The 19,450-nt window shown below is 39.7% G+C and overlaps 1 protein-coding gene across 2 annotated transcripts; it reads right to left on the bottom strand.

Annotated features, from left to right (window-relative positions):
- Window positions 1-2,291: 2,291 nt before the first annotated feature.
- Window positions 2,292-17,855, bottom strand: SFPQ (splicing factor proline and glutamine rich). Of its 2 annotated transcripts, none has more exons than XM_072974816.1 (12): window positions 16,871-17,855; window positions 15,969-16,157; window positions 15,318-15,619; window positions 15,124-15,219; window positions 14,548-14,744; window positions 14,369-14,453; window positions 14,027-14,144; window positions 13,596-13,644; window positions 13,394-13,515; window positions 4,618-4,665; window positions 3,410-3,494; window positions 2,292-2,383 (listed from the first exon to the last, which is right to left on the bottom strand). In XM_072974816.1, the coding sequence occupies exons 1-10, from the start codon at window positions 17,738-17,740 to the stop codon at window positions 4,642-4,644; spliced, it is 2,052 nt and encodes a 683-aa protein (XP_072830917.1). In that variant the 5' UTR covers window positions 17,741-17,855; the 3' UTR covers window positions 2,292-2,383; window positions 3,410-3,494; window positions 4,618-4,641. The 2 variants fall into 2 exon arrangements, with proteins under 2 accessions (XP_072830917.1, XP_006212767.4); XM_006212705.4 differs by having other exon boundaries at window positions 4,618-10,961; window positions 16,871-17,854.
- Between the last annotated feature and the right edge of the window lie 1,595 nt (window positions 17,856-19,450).

Genomic DNA, 19,450 nt, shown 5'->3' with positions numbered 1-19,450 from the left:
AATAAATCCCTCATCCCAAACCAACAGGTGAATGGAGAGCCGGTCTCCCTAAGACAAATAAAAATATTGACAAATTCTCACATGCAAAAATTACTCTTTAAGTCTATTATTGCTGAGGGCAAAGTGTTTTTCTACTGCCCAATCCAAACCCTCTTCTCAGACTGGCTTCCCTTGATCTTTTAACATAGGGCTGCTTTCCAACCTACTGGGATTACTGCAACAGAACGTCCTCAATCTCCATATCACAGGCTCTAGAACTCTATTTAAATCCTTTGCTTATTTCTAAATTGGACTGTTTTTTGTTTTTTGAACTTAGAGTCATTTACAATTTGTCAATTTTCCTTTTTAGCCAATTTCTAGTGTACATCATAACATCCTAGTCATGTATATACACATAGTCGTTTTCATATTTTTTCATTAAAGGGTATTACAAGCTGTTCAAGTTTCGTGTGCTATACAGAAGAAATTTGTTTTATCCACTTTTATAGATGGTGGGGAACATTTGCAAATCTCAAACTCTAAACTGGGCTTAGAGTTTTTAAAATTGTTTAAACATTTTAGATTCAAGCCCCTTATCAGAGATTTGCAATTTTCTCCATTCTGTGTTTTCACTTTCTTCATGGTGTCGTCATAGCAGTGTTTAACTCTGGTAAATCCAATTTACCTTTTTTGTTGTTGCTTTTTTTTGGTGTCACATTTAATAATCTTTTACCGAACTCAAGGTAATGAACATTTATCCATTTTCTAAGTTTTATAGATTTCATTCCTATATTTAGGTGTTTGACCCATTTTTAGTATTTTGTATATGGGTCCATGTGAAACTCAGAGTCAGCTTATCAATTTCAAGAAGTCAACTGGAACATGTTGAATCTGTAAATCAGTTTGGGGAATGCTATGTTAACATTGTTTCAATCCATGAACATGAGATGTTTTACCATTTGGATCTTTAATTTCTTCCCATTCTTTCCTCTCATTCCGTCTTGCCTCAAACACACTTGGAACTCAACTCATTTTACATGCAGAACATTACATGCCTCATACTATTTGTTAAAAATCTCGTGGACTTGTTTTAAGCTTAGGCTTGCTATACCCCCCACCCTAACTGTCAGGAATTGAGTTAAAATAGTTAACTCATCAACATACAAACCCTGCTAGGTTGGGATTCTTAATCATATTTAACGTGAGGCTGTTACCTGTCAAAGTCTCTTGAAGGGTTCCAGTGCCTTCAGCACTAAGATCTACTAATTTTCACCTATGGACTCCATGGCCTAAAAGCTTACCAAAATTAACTCATTTCTTTGCTATAAATAATTACTGTACAACTAGGTAAAGAATCCTGGAACCTTGATAACTGGTAAATATATCTGAAAACTCCATGTGCTCCTTTTGTACTGATTACTGTGAGATCATTTATGTATACCCATCTTTTACCCCAGTGACCCAATGAAAAATAGTCTACTCTACTGATAAGCAAAGTCCAATTTAGGTAACTTGCCAAATAATGCAGCTGGGCAAACTGCAGAATACTCCAGTAGCAAGAACCCATTATACCCCTGAACACTGCAGACCGTTTTTGCCTTGAGATCCACAAAGATGCTAAGTAAGCTGGCAATCAGGAGTAACAGAGGGCTGAACCAAGACATGGACTCAGAATTCTGATTTTTGATTTGGGATGGCTGGGTGTCCTCCTTATTTGAAAAGATACCCACAGATAAGCAAAATGAGTATTTACAGTGGAGTGGGGTCTTGGCTTCATCCTTGGTACTGACTACACACAGCTTTTAATAGCAAATTCCATGGGACCGGTGACAATTGTGGCTTTCCACTTTCTTTAAAGCTACTTTAATCTCAAATTACCTCATACCTTATCCTGAACAAATGCTTAATTTAGTGTCAAAGAGCCATTCAACTAATAGCTTGTCAAGTTTTAATGAGCATTTCAAGAGTAAAGAATAATCAGATTTTATAATAAATTCCAGCAGTTATTTTCCTTACATTTATAGGTATCCTGAGAATTTGCCTATTATACTGCATATAAAATTCAACTTCATTTTAAAGAAATTGCTACTCAGGATAACCAAAATATGGTTATCTGGGAAGATGCAATGTAGGCTCTGCTTGTTTGTGAAGTAACACCTGACTACCCACACAAGAAACAGTCCCGAATTAATTTGCTTTATGTTTCAGAATGACTTTTTTCAAATATCCAAAAACAAGTTGCTGACATATTAGGAGAACTCTAGAAAGTGCAGAGTCCTACTTGAAAACAAAACAAAACCAAAAGGACAATCTAATTTCAAAATGTCTTTATTAAACAACAGGTTGTTGTTCATTCCTCTTTGCCCTCTTCCTCACTGGTTTTCGGGACACAGTTCACCTGATCCTGCCAATTAAAGGAAATGATTACTCCAAGAGTCAGTTCTCAAGTTGTCAAATATTTAAAAGCACCAACCAATTAATAAACTTCCTAACAGCAAAGTAACATTAATCAAGAAATGTGGTATTTATAGTATTTAATCATTTTTACATAACTAAAGGTTGGGCAGCAGAGATGATTTTAATACCAGACTTCTTGTTACCCAGCTACTTTGTTAAAATTTTACTTTCATTTTCTACAAGAACTTTTAGTAACTATCAGACTCTTACAAGGCGTATCTCTTAACATTCAAGGCACTCCATTAACTGGCACCCTCTCTCTCCCTAGGCATAAAATATAGCCCTCAATTCTCCTGTTTTTGTTTAAATTTTGAACTGATTATGACAGCCTCTTAAACCGAGTGACAGCTATGTACAAATACAGTTTCTATAAGATGAGGGGACTGTAAGTTTCCATGTATAGGCCACCTTTTAATAAAATAGCTTTACTGGGACACAGCCATGTCCATTTGTTTACACATTGTGACTGCTTTTCCAGCTAAAACAGCAGAGTTAAGCTGCCCTTTAAAATTGCAAACCCTTCTAAATCATCATCTATATTATTTTGTTTTCCATCCATTTTCAATTATAGGAGACTACCATTTAACTATTTGGGTGAAAAATTAAGACTTCAAATTTTCTGAACCTTCCTCTGTATGGTCCTATGGACAGAGATAAATGTGTGTGTGTGTATATATATATATATATATATATATATATATATATATATATATGCATTTTTATTTAAAACTTTTATTTAAAGTCTGTTTTTCTGAGGCTTCAAGCAAAACCAACATACAAGGCCAACCACACTTCAGAAGGCTGTAAAAATAATTAAATATCTAAGTATGTGCTTTAAGAACAACATACTTCCTACAAGGAAGTGTTAATGCAGATGAAACTAAGAAGAGATAGCCACACAATTAGTTACTTTTACACCACCCAAGAGTCCTTCTGAAGGCAGTTTACAGAGTCCAAGAGCCACTTAACTTACCTAGACACTTCATCAGTCTAACAAGTTGTGGCTTGCTTTCTTGATCAGCTCATGCTGTGTGATGTCTTGAGACTATCTTACCCACCTACCATTAAAAATATCCTTGTTAAAATAATTCTCAGCATACCATTTTTATTAATTTTTAATGTGTACATTTAGTTCCAATATCAACAACAGGTATGTATTTTGTCGTAAGTTCAGACTTCAATCAATGGGTTTTTGCTATGCTACTGTTTAGGGAAGACCTGGCCCACACCAAGGTTTTATTCTTCTTCTAAACTTTTTTCAAATGTATAGCTGATTCTTGACCACCACAGTGGGTAGGAGCACCAATCCCCTGAGTTAAAAATCCACACGTAACTTTACAATAGGTCCTCCATACTCGTGGATTCAACCAATCTCAGATCATGCATTACTGTAATACATTATTTACTGAACATAAGCGGACCCTTGAAAACTCAAACCCACGTTGTTCAAGGGTCAATTGTACTCATGGAATTTTCCCTCCTACCAATGACTAGTTGTTTCTCGCAATTTACTCATCACGTAAAAACGAATCTCAAGGGGATTTTGAATTGGTACAATCCTTTAATTTTAAATGTAGGGGGTGGATATAGCTCAAGTGTTAGAGCACATGCTTAGCATGTACCAGGTCCTGGGTTCAGTCCCCAGTATCTCCTCTAAACATAAATACATAAATAACCTAATTACCCCCAAAAAATAAAAAAAATAAAATTTAATTGTAATTGCCCAAAGTTAAACTACATTTGTAAAACATGACTTAGAAGATTCAATTTTTTGTGTACTCAGTTTCAGCACGGGTAGGAATTAAGGGTAGGAATTAAGACTGAAGAGTCATCATTTCAGAATAGCAACTTGAATTTAGAGTACTGAAAATACAGCATTTCTCCACTAGTTCAAGCCTTCTTTTCTGATCTTCTATGAATTGTTTTCCTCTACATCTTCTCTCCATCTTTTAATACTATTGTTTGATTTTTAAAAAATATTCCCAACCTTTTCTCTTTCCAACCATACACCCACATGCACATAATGCATTTAAAAAACAACAATTTAGTGATATTATCGTAGAAGGGGGTGAACATCTTAGAAATCAAATACTTTCTGCCCCACATAGCTAAATCAAATTATTTAACCATCAAAATCAAACCCAAAATCTTCTACAAGTTAAGACCTCCAAAGAAACTTACTTCAAGTGAATGAACACTCCAGGATCAGCCAACATCAATCATTCTTACCTAAAGAATAATAAGAAAAAGTTAATATAAAAGACAAGGGTATAAAGATTTGAAAATGCTAGTTAACTTCAAAATTTAAAGAGTAAAATTCCAGAGATAAAGATTGGGGGCAAGTTACAGCATAAAAAAATAGGAAGAAACTTCATGGGGCGGGAAAAAATCTAAAATCATTCGTAAGATAGTAGCAGACACCTGAATTAGAATGAAAACTGTATCTTCTTTAAAATACAAAAGCCTAACTGCTATTTCCACCAGTCTGAGCACAATGAAGTTTGACTGCAACCCAAAATATACTATCCCTTATGTGAAGGTATGTGACAACGTTAACCTTACCAAATGAGTTTTAACATCAGCTCTTTTCATGTAAAAGCACATACCCTGATCCCCACCCAGTATGTCTTCCATTCTCACGTGGACTATCCACCTTCATCAGGAGTCCTCCAAGAGTGCCCTCCCCATTCCATAGTACACAATGTAGTTGTTTTCCTGCAATCCTATATATTTGCCTCATTCTTTCCCCTTAAGTCCTGAGTTTTACGTTGGGGCAGGGAAGCTATGCCTTATTGGGACAGCAAGGAACCTGAGTTTTTCTGAGGGATAAGAGACATCACTACAGAAGACTTCACTCTGTATGCCTGGCAGGGCCACAATGCACAAAAACCAGAAAGATCAGCCTTAATTCAAGTTCCAGGTTTTTCTTCCTTCCTGATTATCAGTGACTGCCAAGGGTGAATGAAATAGTTCCCTGTTGCACATGTACCATCCATAAGGGATACTATATCGTTTTGCATTCTTCCTCCATTCTCCAGATTATCCTATCCTGCATCCAGCCCCCTAGTCACCCTCCAAATAAAATCTTTTCAGTACTGGTGTTCAAAAGCAACATTAATGTTTCATGGTTTACCAACAACTGTGACATTTCCACAGTTGAGTCTTAAAAATTGCCAATCATTATCTAGCAGCAATGACAGATGATTAGGAACGGCCAAATCCTCTGAATTCTTTCCCTAATAGGCAGCCATTTGAGAACTGCACTAGCTGACAGAGCACTGAAACATCAGCTAAAGCCAAAACCAAGTAAAGGCCCAGAACAAACATCCTGGCTCTCTAAAACCTGTCCAAAATCATTAAGGGAAAGGCAGTAAATGCAGGACTGTGGATCATGTCACTGCAGCTGACAATGATTAACAATAGGAGACATGCAACCCCCATTAAGGTTAAAAGTCCAAAACTAGTCACACGCATATCTTTATTGGGGAAAAGTGAGGCTATTATGCATTCTTTGTTGGTTTTGCAACCTTATGTGAAGAGCACCCATTGCATTTCTTTCATCTTTCATAAAGCACCGGCATCTGTTCCAAGGGCCTAACAGTACGAAAATGCATTCTGGCATCACACCTCTGAACTTCAGACCATTATCATTAAAAATAATAATTTGGGTTTGTAACAAGAAAAGATTATGAAATACAATGCGAGCACCTCAGTATATAGAGTTATTACTGAAACCCATTTATCCCCAGCTTTTTGACTGAGTGTTTTTAAGAGACCCTCTGCACTAAGATTCACAAATTATAGCTACATACAAATCAAAACTATTAAGAATTGACTTAAGTCACAGGTTTCTCATCGAAAGTGCAAAAGCCTTTCCATCTTGAAATAAGCAGAATGAAGCAAAATTTAACCCCCCACCCCAAAGATGTTCCTGAAGTCCATATATTGTAACAAGTACATTCTCTCAAAACTGTTATTGACTGTTAAGAAATAAACCTGAGCTTTTATTTCTAAACAATCACTGAACCACGGCAGCCAGTGATGGCCACCGATTTAACGGATTATGCCCCAGGAAAACCCCATCAGGGTTGTATGCCAATTTAGTGACCCTCTTTGTCCCTACTACTGAGCATTACGTTTGATCTGCATTGTATTAAAATAGAGAGCTAAACTAGTCACCATTTGCAACTTTCATCTAACAGGAGAATCAAGTCATTTGGTTGAATGGACTACAATTGAAAGTACAAATTTGTCCCCACCTTGTGAATTGCTTGCCAAGAGCAAGCCATTTTTCTTGATACAAGGAAAGAAAATTCTCATAGTCGTGTATTCACCAACATTTATGCAAAGTAAACCAACCTTTCCAGTTACAGAACAGAAAACATTATACATGAAAGCTGTTTCTCATGCATGCTAGCTAAAAACCAGTTCATAGACCAAAGTTCAGTTGAATTGAGGTCTGGAACAACAGTCGATGCAAAGCTTAAGTCCTAAGCAACAAAGGAAGGTGCTTTTGAAAACGTATTGTTTTGGTGATTAAAACATTTTGGATTGTAACATCACGTCCCTAAAGCTAAGGGAACCAAATTCAAAAAGCTACTCTGAACATTTGCAATTATCCTACAGAATACGACGAAGTCTTATGATTGGGAAATGATTCCCAACATGTATTCAATAGTCAAGTCAACATGCTACATCGCTTTTCCCCAGGTTTAGAGTACAGACATGTTTAGACAAATCACAGAACTTTGAACTATACATGTTAGCGTCCCACCTATGCCCAAGTTAGTAACGAGCGTTCCCATGGAGCCCATTTAAAATTTTAAATCACACTGCAAAAAAAAAAAAACTGTACTTTTAGTCTTAATTCACTCAACCTGCACAGTAATTACCAAGATTACACTCTGAAATTACTGATATTGCTGACCTATGGGCAGGTCAGTTTGCTGAAACAGAGACTAATTATCACATGCTATACAGTCTGTGTCAAGATGCTAAAAGCACTCTACTTCCCAAGTATGGTATGGTTCCCTCTCCCCCACACCACTGATGTGTTCCATGTTATCTTCAGTTACAATGCAACTAAAGAAAACCACACAACTCAATCAGACATACCAAATAATCAAGTTTGCACTTTTTATCTGAGAACTGCAACAGCACTGAATTCTGCCTGACAAGATTACAGCTCTAAACCCAAACCCACGCAGTTTTGATATAAGCTAGCTTTATCATACAAGTGTTAGGTGCTGCACTGTAATTTCATTGTCAGAAGTATGATGTCAGAATGCCCACGGAATAAAAGTACATAGCAAGTCACCAAGTTAGATTATATTGCTTGTTACCTACCTGTATGCAGTCGGCAATGAGAATCTTGGAGCAAGCAGGAATACTACATCCGGGTCCTAATGTCCATTGCCATTTGCGGTACTACGTTCCTCACAGTTACGCACTGCAGAAATGCTGGCTAAATGCAGTTATGTAGCAGGCCACTACTTTAATAGTGCATAATTGCAGTCCAAGAACACCAGAAAATATTCCGCCACAGCTTAGTGGCTTGCCCAAGAAAAGCCAAGTATCTAAATTTTTATCTGCCATAATATGCCACTTATAAAAATTGCACAGGCGTAACATTACAATTTCCCAAATTATTACCTGTTTATATTAGTGGTATAATACATCTAAAGAGAGTGGTGGGGTTTATATATAGCACTTCTAAGTTTAATTAGTGTTCTAAGCAGAGAATATGGTTTCACTAAACGTGAGCCAATGGGTTAAGCTTCTAAAATACCTATTAAATACACTGGGAACTCTTAGAGAACGCAGTTTAGAAATAAGTAGTTCAAAAACAATCAGTGTTCCTCTTAAAACAAAATTATTATAAGAGAAAGTGGAGAAGAGGAAATGGGGGCAGGTGGTTTCTCTAAGTGAGAAAAATTGCTAACAATACTTCAAAAGTACTACCTACCCTTTCCCACCCCAAGTTTCATATCAGCTTTTTGGAAACTACTTTTTAAGATGATTTAAATTCACATTAGGCTAAGAACTATCATATACATCATTGCAAGACTTGTTGAAAGTCTATTTGAGTAGCGTACGACCCTTGGTACACTGCTGTTTCAAGTGATGAAAGTCAAAACTTAGTTGAAACTAAGCAACATTATTTGCTAAACAACAGTTTAGCGATTCTACACAGTAAAGCTATCAAAACCACAACTTTCAGGAGATTATCCTTTAGCATCCTTCACCACTCTTCAAAGGTACAGTACTACCAAAAGTTTATTTTAGGGGTCTGTGCCAGCATCCCTTATAAAGAAAGGCATGTAATCTGAAAAATAAACTGAAACATTAATTTTACAGGCAGATTTTTCCCACTTCCCCACCAGCCCCCGCCCACACATTCAAGTTCACCCTTTGTGGGTGTCCCATGAACACCCCTTATTTTCTTATCATTAGTGGAGTCCCTACCATACAATTCAATCAAATTGTAATGGACTCCGTTCAAATCAAGACCCTTGTTTCCGGTACTGAAAATCTCATACATTATTACCAATTAATAACTTGACTTCAGACAAAACTTCCTCATTGATATAATTATGGTAGAGCTACCCATTTCCAAGTGTCTTGATGAATAAAACAGTGAACATTTTCTAATGAGATTCTCTCCCTTAATTAGCACACCAGGTACCCGTCAGTCACACAAGCAGAATTTAGTGGCATGCCTTCATATTCCACTAGCGTTTTACTTTTAGTATTATCAGGTTTCCTATGCAAAGTGCTCAATTGATTCAACAATAGGTTTCCCCTTGTACTCAGGCACAATACTAAACCTTCAGCATTTTAACAAAGATTTGATTTAGAACTTTGCTTTTGCCAATTAACACCAACAGAGGTGAAAAAGAGAAAGACATATTCCGTAATAAGAGTTCGATAATGTACAAATTTGAATGGAAACGTAACTAAGAACAAAGCCAAACCATTCAATTACTTTACCTACTACTTTTAGAAAGTTATTCCTCTGCTAACAATATACACTGGGAAAGCAGGTTCCCACAGTACCAATAGACAACAGTAATGATCTACTTTAATATTAAGTCAAAATGTCTGTCATTCTAATGGAAGGAGATTCAATGAAGTTGACGATAAACTGACAACACCATCGAAACACTCCAAAGCTTTACACTGGGAGGAAGGTATATTTGTACTGTGTAGCATGAGCAACTCTCTCCAGATTTAGTGCTACATCAGAAGAAAACTATGGAAAAGCAGATTAAAAAATATTTCACAGTAAGAATGGTTGTCTGCAACCCTACTTGTTATTAAGTCACCACCAGCTCTTAGAAAAGAGAATAGGTTTTTTTTATAGTCCTACAGATTTTGCCCAAAAGAAGTAGCACAAGGAGATGTAAAAGTTACAGAGTACAAATGTATATACAGCTAAACCTACTTTATGGATACTACACTTCTTTCCAGTTGAATTTTTCAGACTAAACCCCATCTTTAAAGACCACTTAAAGTAATACATGAAAAGATTTCATGTTTAACAATCTTTAATTCAAATATGAAGTTCAATACAAGCCATTTGTAGGGCTTGGGACTTGTTCCTTAAAAAACAAGAATGGAGGAATGCAACAAAATGATCTTTCCACTTTTTCTTCAGAAACTCTCAAGGAAAGAATAGATCATAAGGCCATAAAAGATCCATTCAGTCATTCCCACTTTCTCCCCCTGTCAATAATCTTACACCCATTCCATAATCTTAGTACACAATCCTGAAGGAAGATTTACAGTTCAGCTTTGCTTACATAGCCATTTAAAAATACTTAGCACCAGCTTGCTTCCTATAATGCCAAACAAATCAAATCATGAAACTACTTCAATATGCATTTCTTCTTTTTAAAACAAGGGGATACTTAAATGTAGAAAGCAATACTTAGCCTACAAATACATTTCCCAGAAATGGCATATGCCATTCAAAGGCCTAGACACTCTCATGCTTTCAAAGTGGAATACCTAGCCTAATGTGCATAGAAGCATGAATGGCAAAGTTGAAGATCAATATCGTAACTATGTTTTCTATTTATTTGAAGCACAGTAAAAAAAAAAAATGGTACACTTTGGAAATTCAGTGGCACAAGATACACTGCCGTAACTCGAGGGACATTATACAGTTTAAAAAAAAAAAGGAAAAAAGGGGGGAAAAAATCCTGTTTCAAACACTGCATTACATAATTTTACCTGCCCAAACAGACCATTTACAAATATTAGGTCAATAAACTGCTAACATCCATAAAAAGGTAGCTTTCTTACTAAAATGCAAGAATTTAAAAGATTGGTATCTAAACAAGAGAAGACAAAAACAAACTGGAATGAAAGCCTAAATATCACATCTAAAATCGGGGTTTTTTGTTTGGGCCTTCATACTCTTCTCTCCCTCTACCATATCCTGCTGGAGTTCCAGGCCCCATTCCTCTAGGACCCTGTCCACCCACAGGTCCCGCACCTCCCTGCCCAAAGCGCTCAGTACGCTATTGGAACAGTAATTAACAGTTCATTATATGTAGTTGATGTCCATGTGTGTTAAGTAAATATTTTAGAAGGTTCCGTAGTCAACGTTCGTCGATACAATCACCAATGAGTCGATCCACAGGTACCGGGAACATAGAAAGGAAAAAAGGGTAATTTGAAAATTAGTTTACGATAATACATGCCTTGTGGTATGTTCCCACTTGAGCCATTCTCATACACCTGTTTCAAAGAATAGATCTTCCCTGTAGTGCTAAAAAATTTAAGAATTAGTACAGATGTGAAAACCCATTCCAAAATGAGTTTTAAGAAATTTCACATCAGATTAACCCACTGAAAAGCTTGCAAACCTCTCACTTTCAAAGTCTGAACAGGAAATTTAATTTCCAAGTAAGCCTAACAAGCCCAATCAGACAGATTCAGTTCACTCAATGAAGTGACAAAGACCTACTCACCAGTTAGTGGTATGTGCTGCATAAGAAACCTTGTGCTTTTCAAGATCTTAAGACACATCTGCTAAGTTGCAGAAATCTTAAAAGGTACAAAGTTTTAATAAAATGCTACCAGACTACAAAAGGAAAAAGCATAAAAGACTAATAGATTTAGTCACTTAACCGGCACAGTAGCTGATTGATTTTAAAAAGTGTTGCCATATTCTCACAGGTATTTCACCTTCAGAGCCATCACTATATAACCAGAGACAATCATGTTCACAGTACTGTTCTCTACTGTTGCAAATTGACTGAATATACAGCCCAGCCTCATGACAGCCCAACTTTTCCCCTTAGGTCTGTGTAATGTTCACTCATAGTTATGATTCCGTGTTTAGGTTGTCTCCCAAACAGCATTAACACAAAGCTTAAGTGTCTGCAATAAAGCAGGACCTCATTATTTCATCTTGCTTTAAAGTACTTCTAGAAACCTATGTTTCCAAACAGAACATCCCTACAGAGATGCAAGCACAGCAGCCTGAAGTACCTTTCAAGTTCCATTTAAAATAGACCAAGTTACTCAGAGTACTGTCCCCACCCAAAAACCAAATAAGACCAACCCACCTCCCCACACTAAAATGGAGTCAGGGTTTAACTGTTCTTATAAATAATTTCAACATGCTTCCTACAGGGCTAGCTGAAAAGACTGAATGTCAGTCCTTCAAACTATTTTTCAAAATCCCCGGAAGTTTAGGTTTTGAGCACATTGTGCTGTATGTTGTATCTCAAAAAAGTAAAAAGGAAATCTGGAGGTTTTACAATTATGTTACTACAGTATCTTAGAACCCAGGAGCTCCCTGTTACATGGACTACAGAACCTGTAACTGTGGGAACATCACGTCAAATTAAGAGTTACAAATTTGATACATACCTACACCAGCCTCTTAGGAAGCATATAAACCAAAATGTTACCCACATTATGTTTTAAAATGCAATTTGAAGAAAGCCAAACAGCACATTTAACCCAACCAGCTATTTATGATTCTAGTTCTCAAAAAGCCTTATGCAGATATTGAACAGATGAAGCCCCATACTAATTCCTTATGTTCCTACTTGTAAAATGAAATCTAGTGAGCTACACATGCTGCAGCTTCCCTCCTTTGCCAAAAGCCTGTAAATGAACTGATCAAGTTCATTTGTGAAAGTGCACTTTTCTCCAAACCCACCTCTAAAGTCAATATTCAGTTCTTGTAAGTATTGTAAAGCCCTAACACAGCCACTCAGACCAAGTCATTTGGTTGTTCTAAAGCAACCTGACAGGCTACCTATACAGCTAAAATATGACATCAAGAGGGTACAGATCAAATGCACACAACTAGTATGCTTAAAATTATCAAAGATTTTTGCTACACTGTAGCAAAATAGACATGTCAGTTTATTTTAGAAGGTGTACCTATAGACAGACCCAACAGGTGGGAAACGACGAGTCCGAAGACTAAACAATTCTTTTCATGGGTAGAGTCACACCAAATACAGGTCAAAGTCCTACACATCGCTGAAACATGCCTAAAGCTACAAACAAATCTGATTCAGTTATGGCAAATACCAGCTTAATGAATGACAGTTTGCCATTTGGTTACTCATTTGGATGTAGAATAATCAGGTCCATCGTCTAACATTTAGAATTTGGATTTGCCATGAGCTACAGTGCAAAAGTACACAAGCAATGATGGAAAGCACCTAGTCTACTTATTGCCAAAGATTAACTCCAACACACTAACAGCATTGACTTTTTGTTGGCAACCTTATCTGTTTAGGTTACCACACTGAGTTCTTCTATGTTGCCAAAGTATTCCTCAGTATTACGATTTACATGACAGGGGAACTAAACGAGGTCCAGTCACCTACTTAAAAAAGAAAACAAAAACAAAAACAAAAACACACACACGCAAGTTGTGAAAATGAGAATTTCCTTTTGAACTACGTCCCACAGGATACATTACCATGTCGCTTCCCATCATGGAACCACTCATAGTTGCTGGTGGAACTCCAGGATTAGCTTCATAACCTATGCCACCACCACCACCTAGAGGTGGAAATTTCTGGCCTCCTGAACCATAGGGATCTAGGAAATAAAAATTCTGGTTACAACTCAACCAGAATACTGCTCTCCAATGGTATTACTAATTTAATTTTCATTCTTACCTCCCATGTTCATTGCTCCTCCACCACCCATTCTCATGTCTCTTTCTCTCTGAAAGAAAAAAAAAAAATCCCTTTCATATACCTGCACTATACCAAGCATTCTTGAGAATACAAAGAAATTTCCAAAACTGCTTTCAACTTAAAGAAAAAAAACTCATTAAGGCAATTTTAAAAATCAATATTCTAAAACCAGTTATTGAGACTCCATTAACAAAAGACCTATAAAGCTTCTCCCCAACCAACGAAATACTTTGGCAAACACAAGAAGGTAAAACTCAAGGTATACCAATCATAACACACTTCTTTTAAAAACAAAAACTGACAGAACGACCGTTATGTGAAAAGTTATATTTAACTGAGTAAAATTTCATCCTAGGTATCTACAAATCTTGTAGAAAACTGCAATTACACTGCAATAGAAGTTTACTTACTGGATCCATGTAGCCCATCCGGCTGTAACTTTCCTCTCTTTGGCGTCTCATTTGTTCTTCCATCTCACGTTGACGAATCATCATCTCTTCTTCCCTCCTACGTCGTTCCTCCTCCTGCCTGGAAATATTCAAGCATAAAAACCCAAGTGTTTGTTATCCACATTTCAAAAATACAACTTGAGGAAAACTAGTAGTTTAACAGCGTTACAAAGTCTAAGTTGGAGTAAATACACACAAAGGCTGGAACAGTGACTCTAGAAAAATAGTTCTAGAGATATCTCAGCCTTATTAATTTAGGTACATTTAATTCAAGAGCAAAGACTTAATTTAAAAAAATTTTACCTCAATTGCATTTCTTTACGTTTCTGCATTTCTTGATTGTGAAGTTCTTCCATGCGTCTTAATTCTTCCTGGCGTCTCATCAGATCTGAACATTGGAAAATTGTTAGATTCCTATTAATGAAATTCCATTAACTTCAAAGAGCAACTGGTAACAGCAAAATTCAGAGAGGGTCTTCTACCTTGACGCAAAAGATTTGCCTGATGTTCGTGATAGGCATCTTCCATTTCACTTTCCAATTTGTCTTTTGCATCTTTCATGTTTTTTTCAACTTGTTCCCGTTGCTGTTTTTCCATTTCATCCAGGGACTTCCACCGCTGAGAATATTCATACTCAAATGTGCCATGCTGGGCAAACCGAGGAGGGGTTTCTCTCTCCCTGACAATATTTAAACATGAACCAGTTTATGGATGTACACAAGAAATACTTTGATTTTACTGGTATTTTCACTGGCCTGTCACTTGTAAGAAATACGGAAAGGCAAAGACCACACCATGGGTTTTAAAGATGTCTTTACAGCAAAATAATACATACCGCAAAATGATACAGTAACATGGACACTGGAGATTAAAAAAAACCCTTCACTTCCTAAATCCATTTCCCTAGCCAAATTCTAAATCAGAGTATTTTTCCCATCCTTAAAAAGCATATCTATTTCAAATAATTTTGTATATTTTTAGCAAAATTGAAAAATTTCTCTAAGTTCTCAATTACATTTAAATTAAGAAAAACTTTCCAAGAGTTTAATTGATCTTACTTTTGATACATTGGATTCTTCTGTGCAAGTTTTTCAGGAAGACCATCTTCGTCATCTAACTGTTCAAGGGGTTCCACAATGACCGGACGAGGTGTTCTACCAACAAAAATAGATCCTTCTTAATTTTGTTTGTCTTACTACAACTTCATATAAGTTAATAAATGAAAAGTATTAGAATAAACGTAAGAACTTACGTTGTCAGTAAGAAAACACCTTCACTGCATCTTTCAAATGCTTTTCTTGCTGCTGGTTTAGAAGCAAATTCAACAATGCCTTTCCCTGTAGATCTTCCACGATCATCCACAATAACAACAGCCCTTTCAATAGGACCAAACTGGCTAAAAGCTTCTTCCAACAGCTCATTAGAAACATAAGGTGAAAGATTTCGAACTGAAAGGGCAGCAGCGTGTGTGGCAAATCGAACCCGAAGCTGTCTGCCTCTCATGGGTGTATCATCAAGTTCAGCTTTAGCAATTTCAGCCAATGCTCTAGATTCCTGAAAGCATCAAGACACACACTTCCGTTAATGACCTCAAAACTGACTAATGCCCACCCTATCTTATAAGCCTGACTCCCCATCCTGTTCTTCTGCCAGCTCAGTTCAACTATCTGCACGGTAGCCCTCCCTGACACCATTCAGAAGTAGGTAAATACCTTACCCACCCACTCCCCTCAGTGACACCAACAATTTATGCACTACACAGCAGTTGCATCTCTTCTCTAAGAACGGTGAAAAACTGAAAGACTAATTTATTCTTGGTAGCTTAAAAACACAGTATGTTTGTGGTAGAGAAAAAAAACCCTTTTAATTCCACCAAAAAGCAAAAAAAAAAAACCAAACTCACAAGCTTAATAAATCCGAATCCTTTGCCTTTGTTGATAAAAACTTCTCCTGGTTCACCATATTTAGCAAATAATCTTTTGAACTCATCTTCCGTGATATCAGCAGGTAGATTCCCAACAAACAACCGACAACGCTGTGTGTAAGTTTTCTCTCCAGGCCTCCTCAAGAGAGACAAGTTGGCTTTAAACCCCTAATGAAAAAGGAAGGCAATTTTCATACACCAGTGACCTCTGCAAGTAGAAAAACCCAGTAATAATTTTCGCTTTTCCTAAACTAGATTTTACCAATCGGGTTGCTCCTCTGTTCCGTTTAAAGTCAAAAATACTACTTACGGGATTTCCAACGTAATCAACAGTCCTAACAGCCTAAATCATCCACAACACTGACACTAATCTCTCTACTGGGTAGGCTCTATTATAAGGAACCTCGCCAGCCGTATATACTCAGGGTCCCCGACAAAATCGAAATCACAGGGAACAAAGTTAAAAACGGTGTTCCGCTATTAACTGAAAAGAAAATGACCAAGATTCCGTTGTCTGCGACAAGACCTGCACCTGCGTATTTAAGGCCGGAACCCCCCGATCTATTCGATCCCGCATTTCCCGCTCTACGCTGCTCTGGTTCCCAGGATCCGCTAGCTTTAGCAAAGCCCATTGCAGCTTTAGCAAAGCCCATTGCAGCTTCTCCGCGCCGCCCTCCGCCGCCTCCGCAGAGAGGCCAATTCCGCGGCGGGATAGCGGACCCACGCCGTCTGCCCCGCGCCCGGAGAGCCAGCCCCGCCCCCGCCGCCTCGCGCGCAGGCGCCCTTTCCGGTCTCCGACAAAATGGAGGGCGGGGAGGGGAAAGAGGAGGGGGCCGCCGCCATCTTAGGGGAGCCGACGCGTAGCTCAGGGAAACACTCACCTCGGAGTCTGAGATCTTCTCCTCGCTGCGACCGCCGGGCCCGCCAGGCGGGGGCCCTTGGTGGTGCTGCTGGTGGTAGGGCGGGTGGTGCTGCCGGCCCCCACGGGGTTCCCCGCCGCCTCGGTGCGGCGGCTTGGGGTGGCCGCCTGGAGTGCTTAGGCCCGGGCCGCCGCCGGGCTTCGGCCCACCTGGCATTTTGCCGCCTTTGGGGCCGCCGGGTCCCGGGCCCTGCTTAGGCCCGGGCCCTGGGACCCCGGCGGGTGGAGGCGGCGGGCCCCCAGCCTGAGGGGGGGTGGTGGGGACCCCGCTGCTCGGGGGCGCGGGCGGGGGCGCCCCGGGGGGCGCCGAGGTGACAGCAGGTGGCGGGGTCGGGGTGGGGCCGGGCCCCGTGGGGGCCCCAGAGGTCGGCGGGGTGGCAGGCGGCGCCGAGCCGGAGGCCGGGGGAGCGCTGCCTACGCCGGGAGTCGGGCCAGGTCCCTGAGGAACGACGGGCTTGGATGAGTCCTGTGGCGGCGGCGGCGGCTGCTGGTGCGGCGGCGGCTGATGCGGCGGCTGTTGGTGCGGCGGCTGTTGGTGTGGCGGCTGCTGGTGCGGCGGCTGGTGCGGCGGCGGCTGAAGCGGCGGCGGCTGCTGGGGTGGTGGCTGCTGCGGCGGTGGCTGCTGCTGTTGCTGGTGCGGAGGCGGTGGCGGGATCGGGGGCTTGGGACCACCCTGGCCCGGGCCGGGCCCCATGGGTCCGCGGTTCTGATTGAGGCCCATGCCGGGCGGCGGGGAGCGGAAGTCGTGGAGGCCGCCGCGGCCGCCGCCCCCTCCGCGCCGGTGGAAGCCGCCACCGCCACCGCCCCGGTTTCGGAACCGATCCCGAGACATGTCTGTGATCAAGGGGCGGTTGAGGCAGAAGCGGAGAAGACGCTCAGGAAACGTGGAGGCCACCTTGCTTTGCCCAAGATGGCGGATGACACAGGCGGCGCGCCGCCTTTGTCCTCTTCTTATATAGGCCGGCTGCCATGGCCCCGCCTACTTCCCGATTGGTAGTTCCAATAGCCAATTGCAAGTACGGTACTTGATGACTCTAAGTTACGAAGCGTTAATCTTTCCTATTGGCTCCCGGATGAGAGGCGGGAGGCATGGAGTAGTTGAAGTTTCCAGTTGGCCAATGAGCGGAAAAGGAGTTGGCTATAGGCCACTGTGATTTGCTGGGAGCTATTTGAATGGGTTAGCCGTGAGCAATTTTCCGGTGAAAGCAGAGAACCAGGACCCTATCAGCTCCTGGGGAGAGATGTTGGAGGGCCCTTTTCTTTCTTGATGTGTCGCTAGGAGCAGCCTGTTGGAATCTTTCCCTAGAAAGAACATTCTCCGGTTAAGTGCATACTATCTATTATACCTTGTGCTGGGCCAATGAAATTAGAGAAATGAAATCTTACCTATTTCACACACACAATCTTACTGATTTTATTTTGAAACCTCATTGCAGTACTGGTTTGTTCTAGCAGTATAAATGTCGCAGTAGGCTTAAGCGATTGCCCTCTGTTCAAAAAGAAAGGCCTTGATTGTGTGTGTGTATACACACTAATAATTTACCTACACAAATCACAGGAGGAATATAGCATTTTTTCTTAATTCTACTACCATAAAACACTTTATGAACAGATTAGGATACTTTAAAATTACAATATTAAAATATCGATATGGAATCAACCAATGGGCAGCATCCTTTTTACTTCAAAATCTCCAACTACTTTGAAGTGAACGAGCCATTTCCCTTAATACCTCTCCTAGTTACTGTCATCTGTGGACCTTTGGGTGGATCGTTCCTCCCTCAATTAATATTAGCTCATGACTCACTGTCTTCCTTTCTACTTCTGTTCATCATTCAGCATCTATGTGGATGACCACCCAATACACTGTCAATTCTTTGCTTCATCACCTCCAACAATCTTTCCTTCCATCCTGTATCAGCCACCTTGCCCACATCATAGTTATTCCTGTTTGTTATTGCTAGTAACCACAACATCCCTAAAATCTCTATTTCAAGCATTCCAACTGTCTGACCTGGTAATTCTGACTCTTTGACTTCATCAAAACCTCCAAACCATTACATATATTATTTTTTAACCATCTCTCACATTCCTATATTCACAACTTGTGTCACCCAGTTTAATGATACGGTTGCCACAACTCTTGTTTTTCTCTTTCTCCATTATACTTACCTGGTAAAACTCCAATTCTGGTTGGACCCAACAATTCACCTTATTTAACAAGGGCTTAGGCTTTCACTTTAAATTTTGGCCATGAGCCTCAAAAGGGCACTAGGCTTTCCTGGCAATCTTACTGAATTTCCCTAGTTAAGTTTACTTTCTCAGTTCCAGAGATAGTGTATTTCATGCATTCTCTGTTCAAACTCCCACACCTTCTCTCACTCCACCATAATGACTTCTCCTTATATTCCTTGGAGAAAATAAGAATCATCAGAGGGAACATTCTCATCCAACTAGAAGCCAGAAGCCTATATACATCTGCACCCATCGTCTCTGTCTTCTCAATACCATGAAAGATGTGTCTATGTCCCTACCAAAGGGC

The sequence above is a fragment of the Vicugna pacos genome, chromosome 13, assembly GCF_048564905.1.
Source record: "Vicugna pacos chromosome 13, VicPac4, whole genome shotgun sequence".
Lineage (NCBI taxonomy): Eukaryota > Metazoa > Chordata > Mammalia > Artiodactyla > Camelidae > Vicugna > Vicugna pacos.
This window is presented reverse-complemented; position numbering and strand designations above follow the sequence as displayed.